The sequence below is a fragment of the Sturnus vulgaris genome, chromosome 20 (genome assembly GCF_052056855.1).
Source record: "Sturnus vulgaris isolate bStuVul1 chromosome 20, bStuVul1.hap1, whole genome shotgun sequence".
In the NCBI taxonomy this organism is placed as follows: Eukaryota; Metazoa; Chordata; class Aves; order Passeriformes; family Sturnidae; genus Sturnus; species Sturnus vulgaris.
The window spans coordinates 783,216-802,144 of NC_142262.1; the positions used below are offsets into that span (position 1 = coordinate 783,216).

The 18,929-nt window shown below is 53.4% G+C and overlaps 1 protein-coding gene across 8 annotated transcripts in view; it reads left to right on the forward strand.

Moving 5' to 3' along the window:
• The window catches only part of RNF213 (ring finger protein 213), a 44,691-nt gene that overhangs the window by 19,437 nt on the left and 6,325 nt on the right, over positions 1 to 18,929 (forward strand). The window contains exons 26-53 of one of the 8 annotated variants that reach the window (XM_088176424.1): positions 42 to 194; positions 853 to 4,452; positions 4,660 to 4,796; positions 5,079 to 5,174; positions 5,612 to 5,730; positions 6,255 to 6,371; positions 6,964 to 7,046; positions 7,772 to 7,919; positions 8,224 to 8,359; positions 8,772 to 8,960; positions 9,370 to 9,509; positions 9,927 to 10,081; positions 10,381 to 10,593; positions 10,971 to 11,152; positions 11,857 to 11,977; positions 12,083 to 12,183; positions 12,449 to 12,628; positions 12,955 to 13,118; positions 13,208 to 13,310; positions 13,938 to 14,052; positions 14,843 to 15,050; positions 15,680 to 15,870; positions 16,105 to 16,260; positions 16,494 to 16,604; positions 16,845 to 17,087; positions 17,693 to 17,774; positions 18,289 to 18,323; positions 18,611 to 18,705. In XM_088176424.1, the coding sequence (XP_088032550.1) occupies positions 42 to 194; positions 853 to 4,452; positions 4,660 to 4,796; positions 5,079 to 5,174; positions 5,612 to 5,730; positions 6,255 to 6,371; positions 6,964 to 7,046; positions 7,772 to 7,919; positions 8,224 to 8,359; positions 8,772 to 8,960; positions 9,370 to 9,509; positions 9,927 to 10,081; positions 10,381 to 10,593; positions 10,971 to 11,152; positions 11,857 to 11,977; positions 12,083 to 12,183; positions 12,449 to 12,628; positions 12,955 to 13,118; positions 13,208 to 13,310; positions 13,938 to 14,052; positions 14,843 to 15,050; positions 15,680 to 15,870; positions 16,105 to 16,260; positions 16,494 to 16,604; positions 16,845 to 17,087; positions 17,693 to 17,774; positions 18,289 to 18,323; positions 18,611 to 18,705 (7,373 nt within the window). Of the gene's footprint in view, positions 1 to 41; positions 195 to 852; positions 4,453 to 4,659; positions 4,797 to 5,078; positions 5,175 to 5,611; positions 5,731 to 6,254; positions 6,372 to 6,963; positions 7,047 to 7,771; positions 7,920 to 8,223; positions 8,360 to 8,771; positions 8,961 to 9,369; positions 9,510 to 9,926; positions 10,082 to 10,380; positions 10,594 to 10,970; positions 11,153 to 11,856; positions 11,978 to 12,082; positions 12,184 to 12,448; positions 12,629 to 12,954; positions 13,119 to 13,207; positions 13,311 to 13,937; positions 14,053 to 14,842; positions 15,051 to 15,679; positions 15,871 to 16,104; positions 16,261 to 16,493; positions 16,605 to 16,844; positions 17,088 to 17,692; positions 17,775 to 18,288; positions 18,324 to 18,610; positions 18,706 to 18,929 lie in introns of those variants that run through there. The other 7 variants (XM_088176425.1, XR_015807771.1, XR_015807772.1 and 4 more) reach the window with 7 other exon arrangements.

The window sequence follows — 18,929 nt, forward strand, 5'->3', positions numbered from 1 at the left end:
TGATGGGTAAAGAACTGCCATGGTTTCTCTTCTTGTGATAGGTGCAGCGTGGAATTCCAGAGTTTCTCTTCAAGCTGTTGGTTTTGCAGTACCTGACAGATAGTAATGGCAACATGTGGCTACGGCAGAAGTGTCACCTGTACATCATTGAGATCCTGGAGGTGTCCCCAGTGCCAAAGAAAGCAGCCAGACCCGTATGTACCAGCAATGCTCCTTTTCTGGGAATTTCTGTCACTTTGCATGCATTTGTACATAGCTGTGGTGAGTGGTAGAGACTGTGACTGTAACCACAGCACAGTTCTGTGTTCCTGTGCTGTACCCCGTAACAAACTGGTGTCCCTGGTGTTGTACAAAGTGACACGAACACCAGACAGCAAATGAGGCCTGTCCAGTTTCCTTGGGTTGTTGATTTCTGAAGACCTGTTAGTCCAAGCCTCACTGCTCCCACTGTAACATTTATAGGAAACATAAAAATGCAGAATTTCATCTCCCTCGTGTTAATTTTCATGTTTTAAAGTAGGGGAATATTTATATGCAGCTGTAAGAACAAAATGTAGAAGTGACTGAAATAAATACCAACAGTTTCTTGGGTTTAGTTTTCTTTGAAGTAGCCCTGACAAGGGGCTGGAGGTGATGCCAGGCTCATGTTCCTGGAAGGAAAATGTAGAAGGGAATAAAATGCATTGGTGCATTTTAAGTGGAAGAAGGGGAAAAGGCTGGCTCCTGTTCCTCAGGTCTGTGGTTTTAGGCAAGGAGACCTGTTAAGAACAGATTAACTAAGCTGATGAAGATTGAGGCTACAGCTCTGTGATGACCTTTTCTTTCATTTTCTTTTCTTTTTCTCTTTTCCAGGTGTCAGTGAGTCAGAAGTACCACTTCTTGGATGTGTTCCCTAAAGTAACATGCAGGTCTCCCAAAGAAGTGCTAGAAATGGAGACACTTGGGAACCGTTCTGGGGGTGCTTTGGGCCTGGGAATGGATGAGAAGGAATTCTGCAGTGAGGCTTTCCAGAGACCCTTCCAGTACCTGAAGAGGTTTGACCAGGGCTGTGACCTGGACATGTTCTGGTACGAGGAGCTGTCGGTGGAAGGCAGCCCTGCAGAATGTCTGCAGCTCTTCCTGCTGCACTGCGGGGTCGTGGATCCCTCCTGGGCAGAGCTCCGCAACTTCACCTGGTTCCTCAACATTCAGTTGAGAGACTGCGAACATTCTGACTTCTGCAACCCTGCCTTTGTCCAGGACACTTTGAAAGGTTTCAAGAGCTTTGTGGTTGGCTTCATGATTTTAATGGCGCGGGATTTTGCCACGCCCTCCCTGAGCATTTCTGACCAGAGTTCAGGAAGACCTGAATCCTCTCACCTGGAGGACGTCGCTGAGGAAGATCTGCTTCCTTTCCGCATCAGGAAGAAGTGGGAGTCGGAGCCTCATCCCTACCTGTTCTTCAATGATGATCGTGTGTCCATGACATTCATTGGTTTCCACTTCGAACAGACTGGGAATTGCATCGATGCCATCCATCCTCTGAACGGCAACGTCATCAAGAGGAACATCATGAGTCCCCAGCTGTACCACGGCTTGTTAGGGCAGCGGGTTCCCTTCAACGTGCCCTTCGACCAGCTGCCCCGTGGGGAGAAGCTCGAGAGGCTCTGCATGGTGCTGGGGCTCTCCTGGGTGTTGGACCCCGACGAGACGTATGAGCTCACCATGGACAACGTGCTGAAGATGTTGGCCATCGAGATGCGATTCCGCTGCAACATCCCGGTCGTCATCATGGGAGAAACGGGCTGTGGGAAAACCCGGCTGGTGAAGTTCCTGTGCCAGCTACGCAGAAGCTTACTGGAGGTGGAGAACATGAAGCTTGTCAAGGTGCACGGAGGTACCACTGCAGAGATGATCTACGCCAGGATCAGAGAAGCGGAAGCCCTGGCTATAGTCAACAAGGAGAAGCACGGCTTGGACACCGTCCTGTTTTTCGACGAAGCCAACACCACAGAGGCCGTGAGCAGCATCAAGGAGGTTCTGTGTGACCGCACGGTGCAGGGGGAGCCCTTGGCCTCTGGCTCTGGCCTGCGGATCATCGCAGCCTGCAATCCCTACCGCAAGCACACGGACAGGATGATCCAGCGCCTGGAGCTGGCCGGGCTGGGCTACCGGGTCAAGGCTGATGACAGCAGGGAGAAGCTGGGCTCCATCCCGCTCAGGCAGCTCGTGTACCGCGTGCACGCGCTCCCGCCCAGCATGATCCCGCTGGTCTGGGACTTCGGGCAGCTCAACAGCAGCGCAGAGATCATGTACATCCAGCAGATCGTGCAGCGTGCCGCCAGGGACGAGCAGCTGCCCATGGCCAGGGACGAGGTGAGCACGGTCACTGACGTGCTCTTTGTGTCCCAGCAGTACATGAGGAAGAGGGACGACGAGTGCAGCTTCGTCAGCCTGCGGGACGTGGAGCGCTGCGTGGAGGTGTTCAAGTGGTTTTACAGGCACAGGCAGCTGCTGCTGCGGGAGCTGGAGAAGTTCCTGGCCGAGAGGAAAGCTCCCAAGGGCAGCGGTGACAGGAGCACCGTCATCTGGGCCTTGGTGCTGGCAGTTGGGGTCTGCTACCACGCGTCCCTGGAAAGGAAGGAGCCGTACAGGACTGCCATCAGCAAGGTCCTCCCAAAGCCTTACGATACCCAGAAAAGGATTTTGGAAGAAATCTCCCTGATGCAGGACTTATTCCTGAGTGGGGTGCCACTCCGGGATACCATAGCAAGGAACTTGGCCTTGAAGGAAAATGTCTTCATGATGGTCATCTGCATTGAACTGAAAATCCCTCTTTTTCTTGTCGGGAAGCCTGGGAGCTCCAAATCCCTGGCAAAAACCATCGTGGCCGATGCTATGCAGGGTCAAGCAGCTCATTCTGATCTGTTCAAGGAGCTGAAGCAGATCCATCTCGTGTCTTTTCAGTGCAGCCCCCTCTCCACTCCAGAGGGAATCATAGGCACTTTCAAGCACTGTGCTCGATTCCAGGAAGGGAAGAACTTGGAGGAGTATGTCTCAGTGGTGGTTTTGGATGAGATTGGGCTGGCAGAAGACTCTCCCAAAATGCCCTTGAAGACTTTGCACCCACTTTTGGAGGACGGCTGCATAGATGATGTCCCTCTTCCTCACAAAAAGGTTGGCTTCATCGGGATTTCCAACTGGGCTTTGGACCCTGCCAAGATGAATCGAGGCATCTTTGTGTCTCGTGGGGACCCCAGCAGAGAGGAGCTCATTGAGAGTGCAAAGGGCATCTGCTGCTCGGCACGGGGGGCTTTGCAGAAGGTCGAGCAGTATTTCCATCACTTTGCAGATGCATATGAAAACATTTGCAAGGCCCAAGACAGGGAGTTCTTTGGCCTGCGTGACTACTACAGCCTCATAAAGATGTTTTTTGCCTTGGCTAAGAGCTCCAAAAACGATCCCACACCTCAGGACATCGCCGCAGTGGTTCTTCGTAACTTCGGGGGCAAAGATGATGTCAATGCCTTGGAAATATTCACTTCCAAGTTGCTAGAAAGAGGGGAGATACATGCTCACGATATCAGTAGGATAGAGCTGATCCGACAGAACATTTACAGCAGTGCTGAGGATGGGGACTGCAGGTACCTGCTTGTGTTGACCGAGAACTATGCAGCTCTGCAGATCCTCCAGCAGGCTTTTTTCGCTGCCCGCCAGCAGCCAGAAATCATCTTCGGCTCCAGCTTTCCTAAGGACCAGGAATACACCCAGATATGCAGGAACATCAACCGAGTGAAGGTCTGCATGGAAACTGGCCAGATGGTCGTGCTGCTCAACTTGCAGAACCTCTACGAGAGCCTCTACGATGCCCTGAACCAGTACTACGTGTACCTGGCCGGGCAGAAGTACGTGGATCTGGGGCTGGGCACCCACCGGGTCAAGTGCCGGGTGCACCCCAAGTTCCGCCTGATCGTCATCGAGGAGAAGGACGTGGTGTACAAGCACTTCCCCATCCCGCTGATCAACAGGCTGGAGAAGCACTACCTGGACCTGAGCACCGTGCTGGACAAGGGGCAGAGGGAGGCGGTGCAGGAGCTGCAGCGCTGGGTGCAGGAGTTCACGGCCGTCAATACGGAGGAGCATTTCATCCGGCAGCAGCACTACAGCCCTGCCGACGTGTTCGTGGGCTACCACGCCAACGCCTGCGCCTCGCTGGTGCTGCAGGGCACGCAGCGCCTGCAGCCACAGTGCAGTGCTGCACAGCTGCCGCGCCGTGTCACAGAGTGGGCACAGCTGGCCCTGCTCAACTGTGCCACCCCCGACGCCGTCATCCGCCTGTGCAGCTCCGCGGGGATGTTCATGGCACACTCCCTGGCACACACCTACTTCAGGCAGCAGCAGCACACGTCCTTCGCCGACTTCCTGGCTGCCCAGGTGTGCGCGGAGGCTGGGCCCCAGGTGGCCTTCACCGAGGTGAGTCTGGGGTGCCCCCAAAGCCCCCTGAGCTGTGCTGAGCTCCGGGTGCCAGGGCTGCAGCGTGGCGCTGCCCGTGTGTGTGCCACGGTGCCCGGGCGTGCAGAGGTGGTGGCAAATAAACCGCCTTAATTTTGGGGTGCAGCAGGCTGGCAGCCCTGGCTGCACAGGTGGGTGTGTGCTGCATCGCTGCCCCTCTGTGCCCAGGTCACCACCTTCTCACGGCTGCTCACCAGTGCTGACGTTCCCTGCCTGGAGAGGGAGGTGCAGGGCAGGGCACAAAGGCCCCAGATCCTGTTCCTGCAGCAGTTTGACACCGAGTACTCCTTCCTGAAGAGCATCCGGTGAGTCTGGGCTGTGTTCTCCTGCTTGGAACAGGCTGCAGGGTGTGGAAGGTGTGTGGGCAGAGCATTTGGAGTAGCACAGATGGAAAAGGGAGGCTGTGCTGCCCGTGGGCTCGGGACAGACTTTATCAGCTCCATCACATGAGATGGGGTTTGGTGTTTTGGTGTTTTTCTCTCTCGTCCTGCAGCAGCCAAAGCTAATGTGGAGTGACTGGTTCTGTGGTCTTTAATGTTTGATCTTTACAATTAGTGACTTCTGTTAAATCTCTTTTTACTCTTCAGGGATTACCTGGGTGCTACTTCAGGAAATAAAGTCCTCATTATTCAGACGGACTTTGAAGATGGCTCTCAGGATGCCCAGCTCATCGCCTCAGCCAAGTGAGTTGGGTGTTGGGTGGTTCAGATCTGCCTGGCCACTCCTCCCTGTGTTTGGGTATTGGTGCTGTTTGGGGATCTCACACTCAGGAACGTGCAATCCTTTATTCTGTAGCAGAATGAATCCAAATGCACTGATTGCATTTCAAATAATAATCCATAACCCAAGTCAGAATAAGCTAAATGGGGTGAAATGAGCAGCTAATCCCCTTTGAAGTGTGAATTCTGGCCACTGGCTGCAGAAGTCCTGAAGAGCTGAGGGTCATGGGATAATTCAGGGCACAGCTGGAGGTGCCAGCTCAGCACCACAGCTGGGAGGAAGGAGTGGCACTCACCTGTGCCTGTTGTGGGAGAGGAAACTTGTCCTCTCTGAGGGAAGACCCGTGGCCGTGAGCTGTGTCTGCCTTCGCTCTGCCAACAGCATTTCCTCTTTGCTGCAGGTACACTGTGGTTAATGAGATCAACAAGGTGGACCTGGGGGAAGTCTCTGTCTTTGTTTACTTTATCATGAAGCTTTCCCGGGTGGAAGGAGGAACATCCTACGTGGGATTCCAGGGAGGTGGGTGTGCCCATCCCTCCCTCCTCACTCTTCAGCTGCCTTCAGGCAATCACTTCTCTCACTCCCTGTTCCTTTAAATGCTGGAAATCTGGGCTCAGCATGTCCTGGGGGTTGTCAGAGCTGCTTCCCTGTCCCTGTCAGTGGATTGGTACCTGGCAGTCCTGGGTGGGAGCTGACACAGGTTCCCTGTCCAGCTGGAGAGCAGCACACAGCCACAGGGGTAACTCTGTGGGTGTCTTGTCCTCCAGAGGCTCTGTGAGCAGGTGCTGACATGTTCTGCTCTCAGCAGCAAGGTTCCTCTGGGTCTTGGGGTTTCTCTGAGAGCCTCAGAACCTTGGAACTGTCAGGCAGGGACATGTGCAGCAGCAGTTCTGAGGGCATTGTGCTTTCCCCTCCTACACCAAGAGGTGAGAGTTAGTGAACTCTGAACACAACCCCAGGTGCTGGCAGGAGGTTTTGGGGAAGTTCTTCTGGCAGAACCAGCTGCAGGCTGGGAGTGATTCCTTGCTGTTCTGTGCCTGCAGGGCTGTGGCAGTCGGTGCACATAGACGACCTCCGCAGGTCCAAGGACATGATCTCTGACCTGACAGCCCTGCAGAACCTCACCATCAGCCAGGTGTTCTCTGAGAAGGCACCCACAGGTGAGCTGTGTGCTGGGGACAGGGGGAGCTGTGGTCCCAGACTTGGTACTCCAGGAACTGATGCCTGGCACAACGTATCTGATCCTGCTCAGCACCTGCTTCTGGGGGTCACCACATGGCTCTGAAGTTGTATTTAATTCGTGGCTACAATTTTAGGTCACTTTAAGCTAGTTAATTTGGTATTTTTCCCTTTTGTTTTTGACAAAAAAGCGGCATTTGCACTGCTCAGCAGCCTGAGTGCTCTGTCCCAGCACAGGAGGCAGCAGGTGCTGCATGGCAGAGACCACTGACAAGGATCCTTCTTTCCCCTCAGCTTTTTTGTGCTCTTTCCTTTCACCACACTGCCTGACAGGAGTCAGGGAGAGCTTAAGGCATTAGCTCAGTGTCACATTTCTTCAGTTCTTGCTGCATGAAGCCTGACAGCCTGAGCAGCTGTGGCTGTGTTTGAGAGGTGAATCTCAGCTACTCGTGCAGGTGCTCATGGATGTCTGACAGGTGTTCTGCTGCTCTGGGATGCAGTTGCTAAAATAAACTCTCGTGTGACTGATGCAGGAGTGCACTGCTGCTTTCTAATACAAATTCTGCACCTTAGCTGCAGATCTGCCTGCCAATGGAGAAGCACAGGAGGAAGAGATGGAGGTTGAAACATCAGTGCCAGGAGCAGAGCACCAGGAGGTCAGTTCAGAATACATTGTTTGCCTCTCAGCTGCCACTGTGGCTCTGCTCTGTCATCCAGGGGTGCACCCCACCCTTTGTGTCTCCCCTTCACCTGAATCCTATCAGCAATATTTGCATCCTAAGTTACTGATCAGACACAAGTTCCTCCTCCCCACTGCCCAGTCAAAATCAGCATCACTAAAGAAATAAACCAAGGACTCCATAATTCCTTAGTCATTTCATTCTTCTGATTTTTAAAAATCAGCTCCAAGAGTTTCTGTTGCCTTTCTCCCCCTGGAGTTGGTGGTCCTGAGCCTTGCTCCAGCTGTGTGCTCAGGGCTGGAGCTGGCTGAGGGCTTGGCTGTGCTGCAGCCACACTCACACTGCCCTGTGTGCCCCTGGCAGCCTCAGCTGGACGTGCCCAGCACCAGGACATGCAGCATTTCCCAGGAAGGGAAGATTTTTCCCTGCTTACATTGACTATTTCCACTTCTTTCCTCAAAGTGCTGAATCTTTCCCCTGCAGGAATCTTAACTCAGCACAAATACTGTGCCACGGGCCAGTCTGAAAGAGCCACAGGAGCTGCATCATGTTCTTGCCAGCAGAAGAGCTGAGAATTGGAGCTTGGGATGAGGGCAGCTGGGAGCAGGGATACCAGGCAAAGGGAGCACTGTAAAGCTTTAAGGGAGTGTGCTGGGGACAGGAGGGTCACTCGAGGGCAATGACCATGTTTTCCTGGGCAGGGTGAGATCCTGGACACCACTGTGCTGCTGAGGACCTGTGTGCAGAGTGCTGTGGGGATGCTGCGGGACCAGAACGAAGACCTGAGTCGAAGCAGGAGGAGAATTGAGATTCTGCTTGGCTTTTTCTCCCAAGAGGATGAGCTGAAAGGTGTGTGCTGCAGGGAGTGCCCCTGGACAGCTGGGGGCCACCAAAACGTGTCAGTCAGGTCACTGGGGATCACTTGCTGTGGTGCAGACAAGGGGCATCTCCCAGGAATGTGTGTCCATGCTCCTGGCTCTTGGTGGATGTAGGGCTTTTCTGCTCTTCTAGTGGTGGCTTTTCCTCTGGCTGTGCTGGCTGTTTCTTTCCCCACTTGGCCAATTATTGAAACAACTGTCAAATGCTGTGCTTGGTGGGATATTGAGGTCCAAGCTAGTAGAAGAGGAGACACAAGTTCCCTGTTGTTTTGTAGCCTCTTTCCTGAAGATAACCAAGGCTCGTCTCTCCAGCCTGTTGAAGAAGCAAGAAGAAAATTCCCTTCACCCAAAAAACTGGGTGCTTCGGGAGGCTTCCAACCTCAGTGCTCTGCAGGAGGCAGGCACCTTCAGGTGAGGACAGCAGCACTGCCTTGTCACCTGCAGCTTCCCAGGCAGGGTCTGCAAGTGGCACCTGTGCAGCACAGACAGCAGCTTTGTGTGATGTGAACATTGGCAGTGTCAGTCTCCAGTCTGTGCTGGAAACTCTCTGAAGGCAGATTTAGCCTTTCCTGGGGAAGGGTAAATTAGAGCTGAAGGGGCTGTACTGGAACAGGAGTGCACAAGTGGAAGAGTGGGATTACAGGTGAGCCAGGAGTGAGAGAAGTGCAGGAGGTTTTTGTTGGTGGTGGATTTTCCCCATAAAGGCAGCATTAGGATTCTGTCACATGCACATGTCAGCAGTTACTCGGGACAGGCACCTCCTGTTTTGCTCCTGTCGTTGCTCACACTCCCTCTGGGTTTCTCCATCTCTTTCTCCCCAAAGGCACACCCTGTGGAAGCGAGTGCAGAAGGTGGTCACTCCCCTCCTGGCTCTCCTGATCACTGTCATAGACAGGAATGGCAATCTGGAGCTGCTGGCCAGGCCAGGAGCAAAGTGGGTGACAAACCTGTGGATGTTCATCTTCAGTGACACCAAATTGCTGAGTGTCCCTCGTGCTGTGGGGAAGAACAGGTGAGGAGCAGCAGGAGGGCTGGGCTGGGCTGGGCTGGGCTGGCAGCACTGGGAGCAGCCCAGCACTAGCTCTGACTCCCCCAAGGCAGGGGTTTGTTGTTTGTTGGCTGCTCTGTGAGGCCAGCAGGGCACTGCTCACTGTTCAGTCTGGTCTTCCTGCCTGGCCCCGAGTGCTCCTGGGCTTTGCTCCCTGGCCCTTGGCATGTTCCCCCTCCTCACCCTGCCCTGTGTGCTGCCTGAGGAAGGGCCGGTGCTCCACAGCTGCCAGGGTGTATCAGAGTCCTGCAGTTCCCTCCCCTTCTCTCTCCCCTCCTAGGGCTCAGTTGCTTTCTGCAGCCTCCTGCCTCTGTTTTTCTGCACTGTGCTTCCCAGACAAAGCCAGGTGTATTCATGACCTTTTATCCCCCAGCTCTCAGCCAGAGATCATCCTGGTGCAGAACAACATGATGGTATCTGCTAATGCTGGGAATGAGATGCCCTTCAGCTGGAGGATAAAGGAGTACCTGGAAGAGATGTGGTTGGAGGCTCAGTACATCCAAAACACTGAAGGTGAGGGCCTGGCTCCAGCATCTCCATCCACTGCCCTTTGAGCTCTGGTTTGTCACTGCTGTGCCCCTCCTGTCACTGGAGTCCCCTTCATTCCCTCTGTGCTCCTGTGGGCCAGCAGAGTTCTGTGCAGGCAGCTTTTCTTTGTGCTTCCCACCATTCATCTCTCTCACCTATTCTGTGCCCTTGCATTCAAAATGCTGTGGAGCAGCCAAGAGTTAATGACAAGGTGAGATTCCAGAAATAAGACACCGGTGCTGGGCTGACAAGGCCTGGCCTGAGTCCCTCCTCAGTGCCCTGGCTGAGGGGAGTGCTGGATGCATCAGTGATTAATGAGGTGTCAGTGTCTCTAGGATAGATGCTGTGTCAAAGCCAGCTTCCTCTCAATATCCAGCTTTTCTCTGCATCCTCATTTTCCAGGCCACGCTGAGAAGTTTGTGGAATACTTCCAGAAAACTGCCCTGGGAAAATTCATCTCTGCCCTGACTGAGGAAGAAAGGCATATGCTCTTCCAGAGCTACATCACAGACTTCATTGTCTTGACCATTGGTGTGTCCTCCCAGGAGGAGCTGCAGGTCAGTGTCTGGACTGGGCTGGAAACCCTGTGAATGTGTCCTTCAGACTCAGCCCTGCCTTGGGGAAAATGCCCCTCTGAGCCAGCCCAAGAGCAGGGGAGCCCCAGAGCAGACTGCTGGACACTGAGAGGCTGCTGGGGTTCCTCAGAAAAGCAGCACCTGAATAAATTGACACATTTAAGGCTGTCTTTGTAGGGAAGTGATTCTCATCTTTCAGAGAATTTTGCCAGGATTTCCAGTACAAAATGAATTACAAAAGCACTTGGTCACCTTTGATTTTCTGTTTCCCACCCCTGCAGTGTCTGCAGGTGGCATTTGTGTCCTGTGTTAAGGAGTGGGTGGCAGAGTCCCCCTGGAGAGAGGAGCTGGTGCCTGCCCTGCCCTGGGTCCACCTGGCACACAACCAGTTCAAGAGCCGCCTGCAGAACTTCTCCAGGATCCTGGCTGTGCGCCCCCGTGTCATTGGCTGCCTCCTGGAGCACCAAGGCTGCAGAATTGCACGCTCAGAGATGGTAAATTCACTCCCAGGCACTTTGTGCTCCTCAGCCCTGGCAGGGAGCTCTGTCTGCACTGAATTTGCTGCTGTTCGGTCTCCTTTGGATTGCAGTGACAGCAGGGGGGAAGCACAGGCTCGGGTTCCTCAGAACTGGGAATGATCTGCTGTGCTGTTATTGCTACAAACAGGTTTTTAAAGAGCTTGCTCTGCTTTTGCAGTAGTTAATAGGACATGCTAACGAGCCACAAACATGAGAATTGCAGAGTTTAAGATAATCAAGTAGATCATTATTCAGTAGAACACGTGCTGTAGCAAACCAGACTGAGAGGCCAAGGTCCATAAATAATGGTGAGATGCAGCTGTTGTGGAAGCCTTGGCCCTGTGTGTGTGCAGGTTCTGGACGTGCAGGCTGCTGTGATGTGTGCAGAGGAGCTGGAGAAGCAGGTGAAGACAGCCCCCCCTGAGCTCTGGCTGCAGAGAGTGAAGAACCTCCACATGCCCATTGAGTTCCTGTGCCAAGAGGAGGGTGCCCAGCGCCCGGGGAGCCAGTGCCATCAGCTGCTCAGGGAGCTCAGGTGGGTACCAAGCTCTGCTCACAGCCCTGCTGCTTCACTGGGGCATTGGAGCAGGCTGAAGCTGTTCTGGTGCTGCTTTTCTCAGGCTTTGCAAACCTCTCCAGGTTCCTGCTGGGCTCCATTACATACCAAGCAGCAAGAACCACGTTTTTTTTCCCCTCATCTCCTGCAGATTCTCTCTCTAAATCTGGCAGTATCATCTGGTGCATTCCATCTGGGTTCAGGGGTTATTTAAAACTCTCCTCAGGTTCCTGTTAACCAGCAGTGTCTCCCCACTTCATCCTCTGTGCATAAGGACTCAAGAGATGGGGAATTTCACTGCATCTTGTGTTTTGGAAGAAAGCCCAGAGAACTACACCAGTTTTTCACAGACCTTGTTTAGTTTATTTGAAGCGAAAAAAGTGCAGCTAATTGTGATTGGTATTTGTAAAATTTCTTGACACAGAAGTTAGAGGTGTGAGAAGGTGTGTGGTGCATGGTGCTGCTCCTGCTGCCTCCAGGCCAGGCCCCTGCACCCTCAGCCCCCTGGGTTAAGTGCTGGAATGTGTTCTGTCCTTGACAAAAACCCCTCTGGAAAGCCAAACGAGTGACAAGTGCAGGAATGCTGTGGAGGGGAGCACGAGCAGCAGTGGGATCCCCGGCTGCCCTGGTTGCCATTGCTGCTGCCAGCTGCCCTGTTTGGTGCCATCGTGCTGTGCCCCCAGAGCCTGCTGGAGCCGTGTGTTTGCCATGGCACTCTTCGTGGAGCACGTCCTGCTTGGGATCCACGCCGTGATGCCAGAGTTCGAGGGCTTGGTGAGAAAATACACTCTGCTTCTTGCCAAGGTGAGCAAAGCTGTGATTTCACCTCTTCCCTCTTCTGCTGATCGTGGGAATTCTGCTCTCGGGTGTTGTGACTGAGTCACTGGGCTTTGTCCTCTCCCTGTGCAGTGTTTCCAGCACGATTCAGACATGAAGTCTCATCCAGCCTTTGCCGCAGTGATGGCAGTGCTGTGCCAGTGCAAGGACGAGGTCAGCAGGAGGCTCTACAGGTACTGACACTGGCACGGGCTGCAGGGGCCAGCAGGGACAGGGCCTGTGTTGCAGTGCCAGCACTCTTCTGGCACTGCTGCATGGGCTGTGGTGAAAGGCAGAGGAAGAGCACTGACCCTGCTTGGTTCTGCACCCTGAGCTGAGCAGTGAGCCAGCCTGGCTTGCATTGCCTGCTCTTGGTCCAGCTGCAGCTGAACATCTTGCTCAAGGCTTTTGGGGAGGCAGCACGGAGCAGTTGTGTTCATTGCTGTTTCTGGATTCCAGGCATGGTCTGGGGCCGTGTTCCATCTGCCTGGGAGAGCCAAAGGACCCCGTGTGCCTGCCCTGCCACCACGTGTTCTGCCACAAGTGCATCAGCCAGTGGCTGGTGCCAGCACAGATGCACTGTCCCTACTGCAGGGTTGCTGTGGAGGATGTGGAGTTAACTGTCTCTGAGGAGCTCAGGTACTGCAGCCACCCTCTCCAAGGTGGGAGCATTGGGTGGGGAGGCTCTGTGAGGAATTCTCAACTCTGAGCAGAGTGGGGGATGAAATCTGCTTCATCCCTCTGGAACTGAACAGGTCCTGTCTGTTCTGTTGTTTCAAAAAAAGAGGAAAGCTGCCTTGGCCTCTTGTAAAACCATGCAAATCATAGAATGGTTTGGGTTGGAAAGGACCTTAAGGATCCCGTCATTGGGAAGGTGGAACTGTATCTCCCTTTGGTGACTTTTGCCTGTGTGTGTTTGATTGCTCTGTGGTTTAGAGGTTCTGTGTTTGGTTTTGCCCCTCCAGAGCTGCCCTGGCGAAGAACGCCCTGTTCCGCCAGAGGTGCAATAATTTCTTCATCGATGCAGTCACCACCATGTGCTTCAAGGACAACGAGCCCCCTGAGCCAGAGGTGATCCAGAGCCTCCTGAGTCTGCTCTTTGTTCACAGGAGCCGTGTGAAAGACTCAGGTGAGCTCCCTTCACCCTGACGCTCACAGGGCTGGATGTGTCAGCACCTTCCCTCAGCAGCCACGCCCGTCCTTGCCTTGTCCCCACAGATCACCCTGCTGTCTACACAAAATTCCTGTCCCCGTTCAATGATGAGGTGGATGAAACTCCCATCATCCGTTCTGTGATGCTGAAGCTGCTCCTGAAGTACAGGTGAGCACATTCAGCTCAGGGAGGTCAGGCCAGGGCCAGGCTCAGCTCTGTTCCTCATCAAACCCATCTGATTGTTCTCCTCACCTCCATGAGTTTCACTGAATTTGAATTCCTTGGCATCAGTCATGCAACTTGGCTGGCTTGCATGGATCTCGTGGTGCAGTGTGAGCAGCCTGTGCCAGGTTTACCTGGCTGTCCCTCACTAACCCTGTGCTGAGGGTGGATGCCTGGGTGCTGCAAGGTGGCTGGGTAGTTGCTCTGATCTAGGTCAGCAAAGCAAAACTCCTCATTCCAGAGATTTAATCAGGACTGATCCTGTGTCTGCTCCACAGGCCTCCCCATTCCCACAGCCCTCCCAGCCTCCCTTTGCAGGCAGGGCACAAAAGCCCTGTCCCAGGTGTGACCAGCTCCTGAATGAGATGCCTCTTGCCCTGGCAGTGCTCATTGAGCACTGGTGATGATCAGAAGCCAAACATCACCTGCAAAAAATGGCACAATGGCTTTTCCATTTTACTGGGTCCACAGTGACCCCACCTGTCACACTGTGGGGCCATCTCTGGGAGCTGTGCTGTGATTTAGTCCAGCCAGCATGGCTGCTGTGTAAGGGGGTGTCTCTCTCTCCTGTAGCTTCAATGAAGTGAAAGATGATGTACAGCATTACCTGTCCCAGGTGGAGCACAATGAGCTCCTAGAGAAAAATGACAAAAAAGAGCTCTACTTGCTTTTTGTCAACTGCTTGGAGGTAAGAGCTGGGATGTGAAACTGTTGCAGTTTTATGAGTAAAAAAAGTCAAGGACAGAAATCTGCAATTCTAGGTGTGTTTCATGTGTATATAACTATTTTTCCAATTAGAAAGTCCAAAAGGAGTTGATATCAAATCACCTGGTCAGAAGTGCTCTCGAGAATGAGTCTTGCTTTTCAAGGAAAGGCTTGTGTGTCTTTGCAGAGTTACATAAATTCTTTCCCTTGGTCTGGGTGTTAAAACTCAAACTCCAGCACAGCAAGCAGGGCCTTTCTCATGGCAGTAGCCCACTGAACTGCCTTCTTGTCTCCACTTAAATTACTGTGCCGAACTTAAATTATTATGCCTTTTGGATTGTTCCCTTTCCTCCCCTTGCATAACTTTCAGGGCTTTGGGCAACTTAAAACAAGTGTGACAGCAGGGGAGAAGTTTCATTACTTATAGAGGTTTTTTTAAGTGACATTGTAGTTAAAATCACCGTTTGTGTTCTTGCTAAGGGACAGACAGGTAGAGCTTGGCATCTTGGAACGTGGAATGTGTGTTTTTCACTGCCTGCTCATGCTCTTGCTCAGCTCCAAGCTTGGGGAATGTGGGGCAGCTGGGGCACATCCTAAAAATGGTGTTTGGTGACATGGCAGAGATTTAGGATGAGGGGACAATGGCAGTGGGGTGGAGGGTGCAGGGATGGTTTGGAGGATGGTGTGCCAATGACAGGGTGGCTGCCCTGAGGACACAGGGGTGGCTGAGTGAGGTGGCTCTGCCACTCACCCGTGTTCTGGCTTCCCTCTAGGACTCCATGTGTGAAAAGTCAGAGGACAGCCTGGGACATGGGCATGGACACGTGCCTGAGGACAGAGCCTTTCCAGAGAACTACCTCCCAGGCAGCAGCAGAGAGGCTGGCCAGGAATCCTCAGTGGAATACCTGCAGGCCGTGGCCAAGGTGCGCCTGTGCCTGAGCAGGGCTGCAGAGCTGATCTTCGACCTGCAGCAGCACACCAGTGAGTCTGATTGTTCTGCTGGCTGCAGGGCAGGTGGGCTGGACACAGTCAGTGCCCTGTGCTCTGCTAGGACCTGTTGTGGTTCGTGGCCAGGAGCGAGAGCAGCAGCTCCCTTTTTCCTTTTCCTTGGGGGTGTCAGTCTGTCTGTCCCCTGTACCAGATGTTACAAGTGCTCTGTGACTGGTAGCAAGGCTGTGCTGCTGGCCCCAGTGTAGTGACATGGCAGTTACACCTGTGGAAGGAGATTTATTTTATCCTCCTGATGCTAACAATGAGATCTATTTAGAGCCCACTAAATTGAACTTTAAAGCATAAATGCTGCTTCAGAGCCAGGACTGCTTGTAAGGGTTATTGTTTTATATGAATGAGAGCTCTGCACAGCTAGAAGGGATTAAGAGTTTATATTGACGAGTTTATGTCTTGTCTGTGAAAGAAATGAATCATTGTCTGAAATCTGGCTGAGGAAATGCTCCAGACAGCACCCAAGGGAAGGGGGACTCTGAAGTTCTTGTGTGTGATTACACAGTACTAATAAAGGGACTCGGTGCTACAGCTGGGGCAGACAGAGAAGTTTTACAAGGTGGGATGTGCTTTTGCCTCTTTGTTTTAACATCTTTTTTTCCCTTCAGAGCCAGAGGAGATGAAGGAGAAGCAGCAGTACCTGAAGAGTGTGGAGAAGTTCTGCAGCCTGTCCAGGAACGACTGGCACCGTGTGTACCTGGTCAGGAGGATTGCCAGCCAGCATGGCATGGAATTTGCTCAGAAGTTGGTCACAGAGCCACGGTTCAGATGGGTGTTCCCAGCAGAAATCCTGCAACAGGTAAAGAGGCATCTCCTGGTGGTGGTTGTGGTCTCCTCTTTGCCTTCACTTAGTGCTGCTCTGGGGTGTTCCTGCTGTTGTGTGGCTCTTGGGGGGCAGTGGCTGGGAGGCGCCTTGTCCCGGCTCCCTGCTGAATGGAGTCTGTCCTGGCAGCACCTGTGGGGAGGCTGAAATGCCCCAGTGCTTGGGAGGAGGAGGGGATTGTCCCTGCTGCAGCTGGGTTCTTGTCCCCAGAGCTCTGCAGGGCCGTTCCCTTGGCAGGTGAGGCACAGCCAGTCGCAGCACATGGACAGGTTCCTGGTGTGCGGGGAGCGCTACCGCGCCCTGCGCGACGCCGTGGGACGAGCCATGATGGAGGGCACGGCCCAGGGGCTCCTGGAGGCCCAGCAGGTACAGCCCGGTGCTCCCTGACATCCCTGCTGGGCTCTGGATGGCTCCAGCTCTCCTGTGTCCCTGTGGGCAGTGTCTGTCCCCAAGGAGACACCTGGGGGGGGGGTCTTTGCTGGGAGGTCCCTGGGGCTTGTGCCCAAGCACGTTTTCTTTACTTTCCCACCTGCACATCCCATCACTGTGGCTGGGGCAGCTCTGGCCTGTCCCCTGCCACATCCTTGGTTCTTCCCCAGGCCCCCAGCGACCCCCCAGCTCTGGAATCTGCCCACCTGCTCCTGGCCATCTTCCGAGAGGTCACTGCCCTGTACAGTGCCCGGGATCCGAGCCTTCATCCCAAGCAGCAGGTAGGACACTGCCCTTTGGCAGCTTGTGACAAACCTGCCCCGTGGGTAAGGGTGAAGGGGATCTGAACAGTCGTGCAGGAGCTTTTGTTCCTGTGCCCCAGCCAGGGTGATGGCCTGAGCTGAGCAGGCTGGGGAGGTTTTTGGAGTGGGGTAACCCAGTGTGGGAAGCAGCTGCCAGTGCTCTTTGCTTGGGTGGCCAGTGTCCTGATGGCTTTAACTCCTTCAAATCTGTGCTTGCAGCAAACAGAGATGATGACCGAGTTCATCCAGAGCTCCCAAGTGCTGAATTCCCCCGAGCTGCAGCTCCTTGCAGTTGCCCTGGTGAAGAACACCATGCCCAGGCTGGCGGTGGAGCCGTGGGGCTGCAGCCAGCAGGGAGCCCTGGTGGAGATGGCAGTGCACGTGGCTGCTGTGCTGCTCTGTGGGCACAGCCCTGCCCTGCAGCCTCTCAGGAACCTGGCCTGGCAGCCACACAGCATGCAGGTGAGGACAGGGAGCTCACAGGCACTGCAGCACATCCCTGCTGCTTGCCTGTGTCTGCTGCACCTTTCTCAAGAGCCATGCTCCACCTCGCTGTTTGAGCTGTGAAACACTGCAGGGCGATTATTGCAGTGCTGTTGGGGTCAATTAGCACAACACCAAGCTCTGGCCTGGTGTCTTTTCAAGGCACCTCTCCATCCTAAGCAGTGTGAAGCAAATAGCTTTGCTGAGCAAGGCTGAGAGCAGCTGGCAGCTCCCACTGTGCCTGCTCAGAGAGCTCTGGCTCCTCGCTCAGGGGGGAGGGAGCTGCTGCTCTGCTGCTCCTGGCTCCCCAAGGTGTAAGGGAACGTGCTGGTACACACCAGGGTGCATCAGCAATGCAGGGCAGGGTGTCTGGAGAGTGCACATGCAAGTCTCAACAATACTGGCAGCTCTAAGAGTGGATTTTCAAAGGTGAATTTGAAAATCTGCATCTGTGTCACCTGCCTGACCTCTGCTCTCAGATGTCTCTTGTTCCCCAGTGTGAGCAGAGAAGCAGGGAGTGGCTGCTGCAGGACAGAGCTGATTCACAGATCCATTTGTGACTGTTTTCCCCTTTCCCTCCTCAGCGCTCGTTTCTGCCTACAATGCCTGAGGACGTCATGGCTCAGGCCAGGAGCTGGGAGGAAGTGGGTAATCTGCAATGGTATGGTGAGTGCTGCTGGCTGGCTGGGGAAGGAATTCCTTGGGTTTGGAGAATGAAACTTCCAAATGTGAGGACAAACACAGTCCTCAGCACGAGTTCTCCGTGGTAAATCCAGATTTGTAGTGACAGTTTGTGTGGGTGATGCACCAAAGGACATCCAGGGCTTCAGTCTGCAGCTGTTCACAGGTGTGGGAGGAGAACTCTGCCACCTTCCTGGCCAGCTTCCCACAGCTGGACTGTCCTGCAGCTGGGAATGGGGGCTGAGCATTCCTGCCCTCAGCAGCAGAATCTGTCAGGCTTTGATTCCTTGTTGCTCAAGGAGAAGCAGCACTGAAAAATTCCTTGGCTTCCTGCATGGGCCTGTCAGTCCTTTGGGCTTTGGGCTAGTCAGGGCTTTTGATGAGATATTGAAGCATAGTTCTTGCTCTAGGATGATGGTCCCTAGGAAAAGGAATAACAGGAGTTGTATAATTATACAACTGTCTTAGAATACTGTCCTGTTTGTTTCTCTCTTGACAGTGTGTCCCAATGGCCACCCCTGCACTGTGGGAGAGGTAAGAATTTGGGACTGGTGGGTATTTAAGCAGACAAAATTTTCAACAATAAACTGTTTAATTTTGTTTACTGGTTTTAATGTTCTGATGCTCAGCGTTCCACTTCTAAATTTGATATTATTGATAATTTTGTCATTTTAATATAAAGTTTAGAATACCCCTAGCATTTATACCATAGATTGGGAAACATGAGGGTTTGAATTAACCACTTCCAACTTGGATTTTTGTTTCATTCCCTTTCTCTGCTGTTGCTCTGGAATTCAGTGTTCCCCTGTTGCTTTTGGCAGTGTGGGCGCCCCATGGAGACCAGCCTGTGTCCTGACTGCCGTGTCACCATTGGAGGCACCAACCACAAAGCTGTGCAGGGCTTCCAGGAGTCCAGGTGTGCTTTGCTTCAATGCCTTTGCAGTGCTAAATGATGTAGGACTTGCCTGTGGTGCCTTCAAAGGCCAGAGGTACCAACCACTTCATGCTGCTCTCTGGAAGGTGTAAGGAAGGGATGTCCAAGCAAGAGTAATCAGGCAGTAAAACCAAAGAAATTTGTTTTTCTGTGCACAAAACTGACTGGAAGCCTTCACTCCCCTGTGGCACGTTGAATTGGCAGCT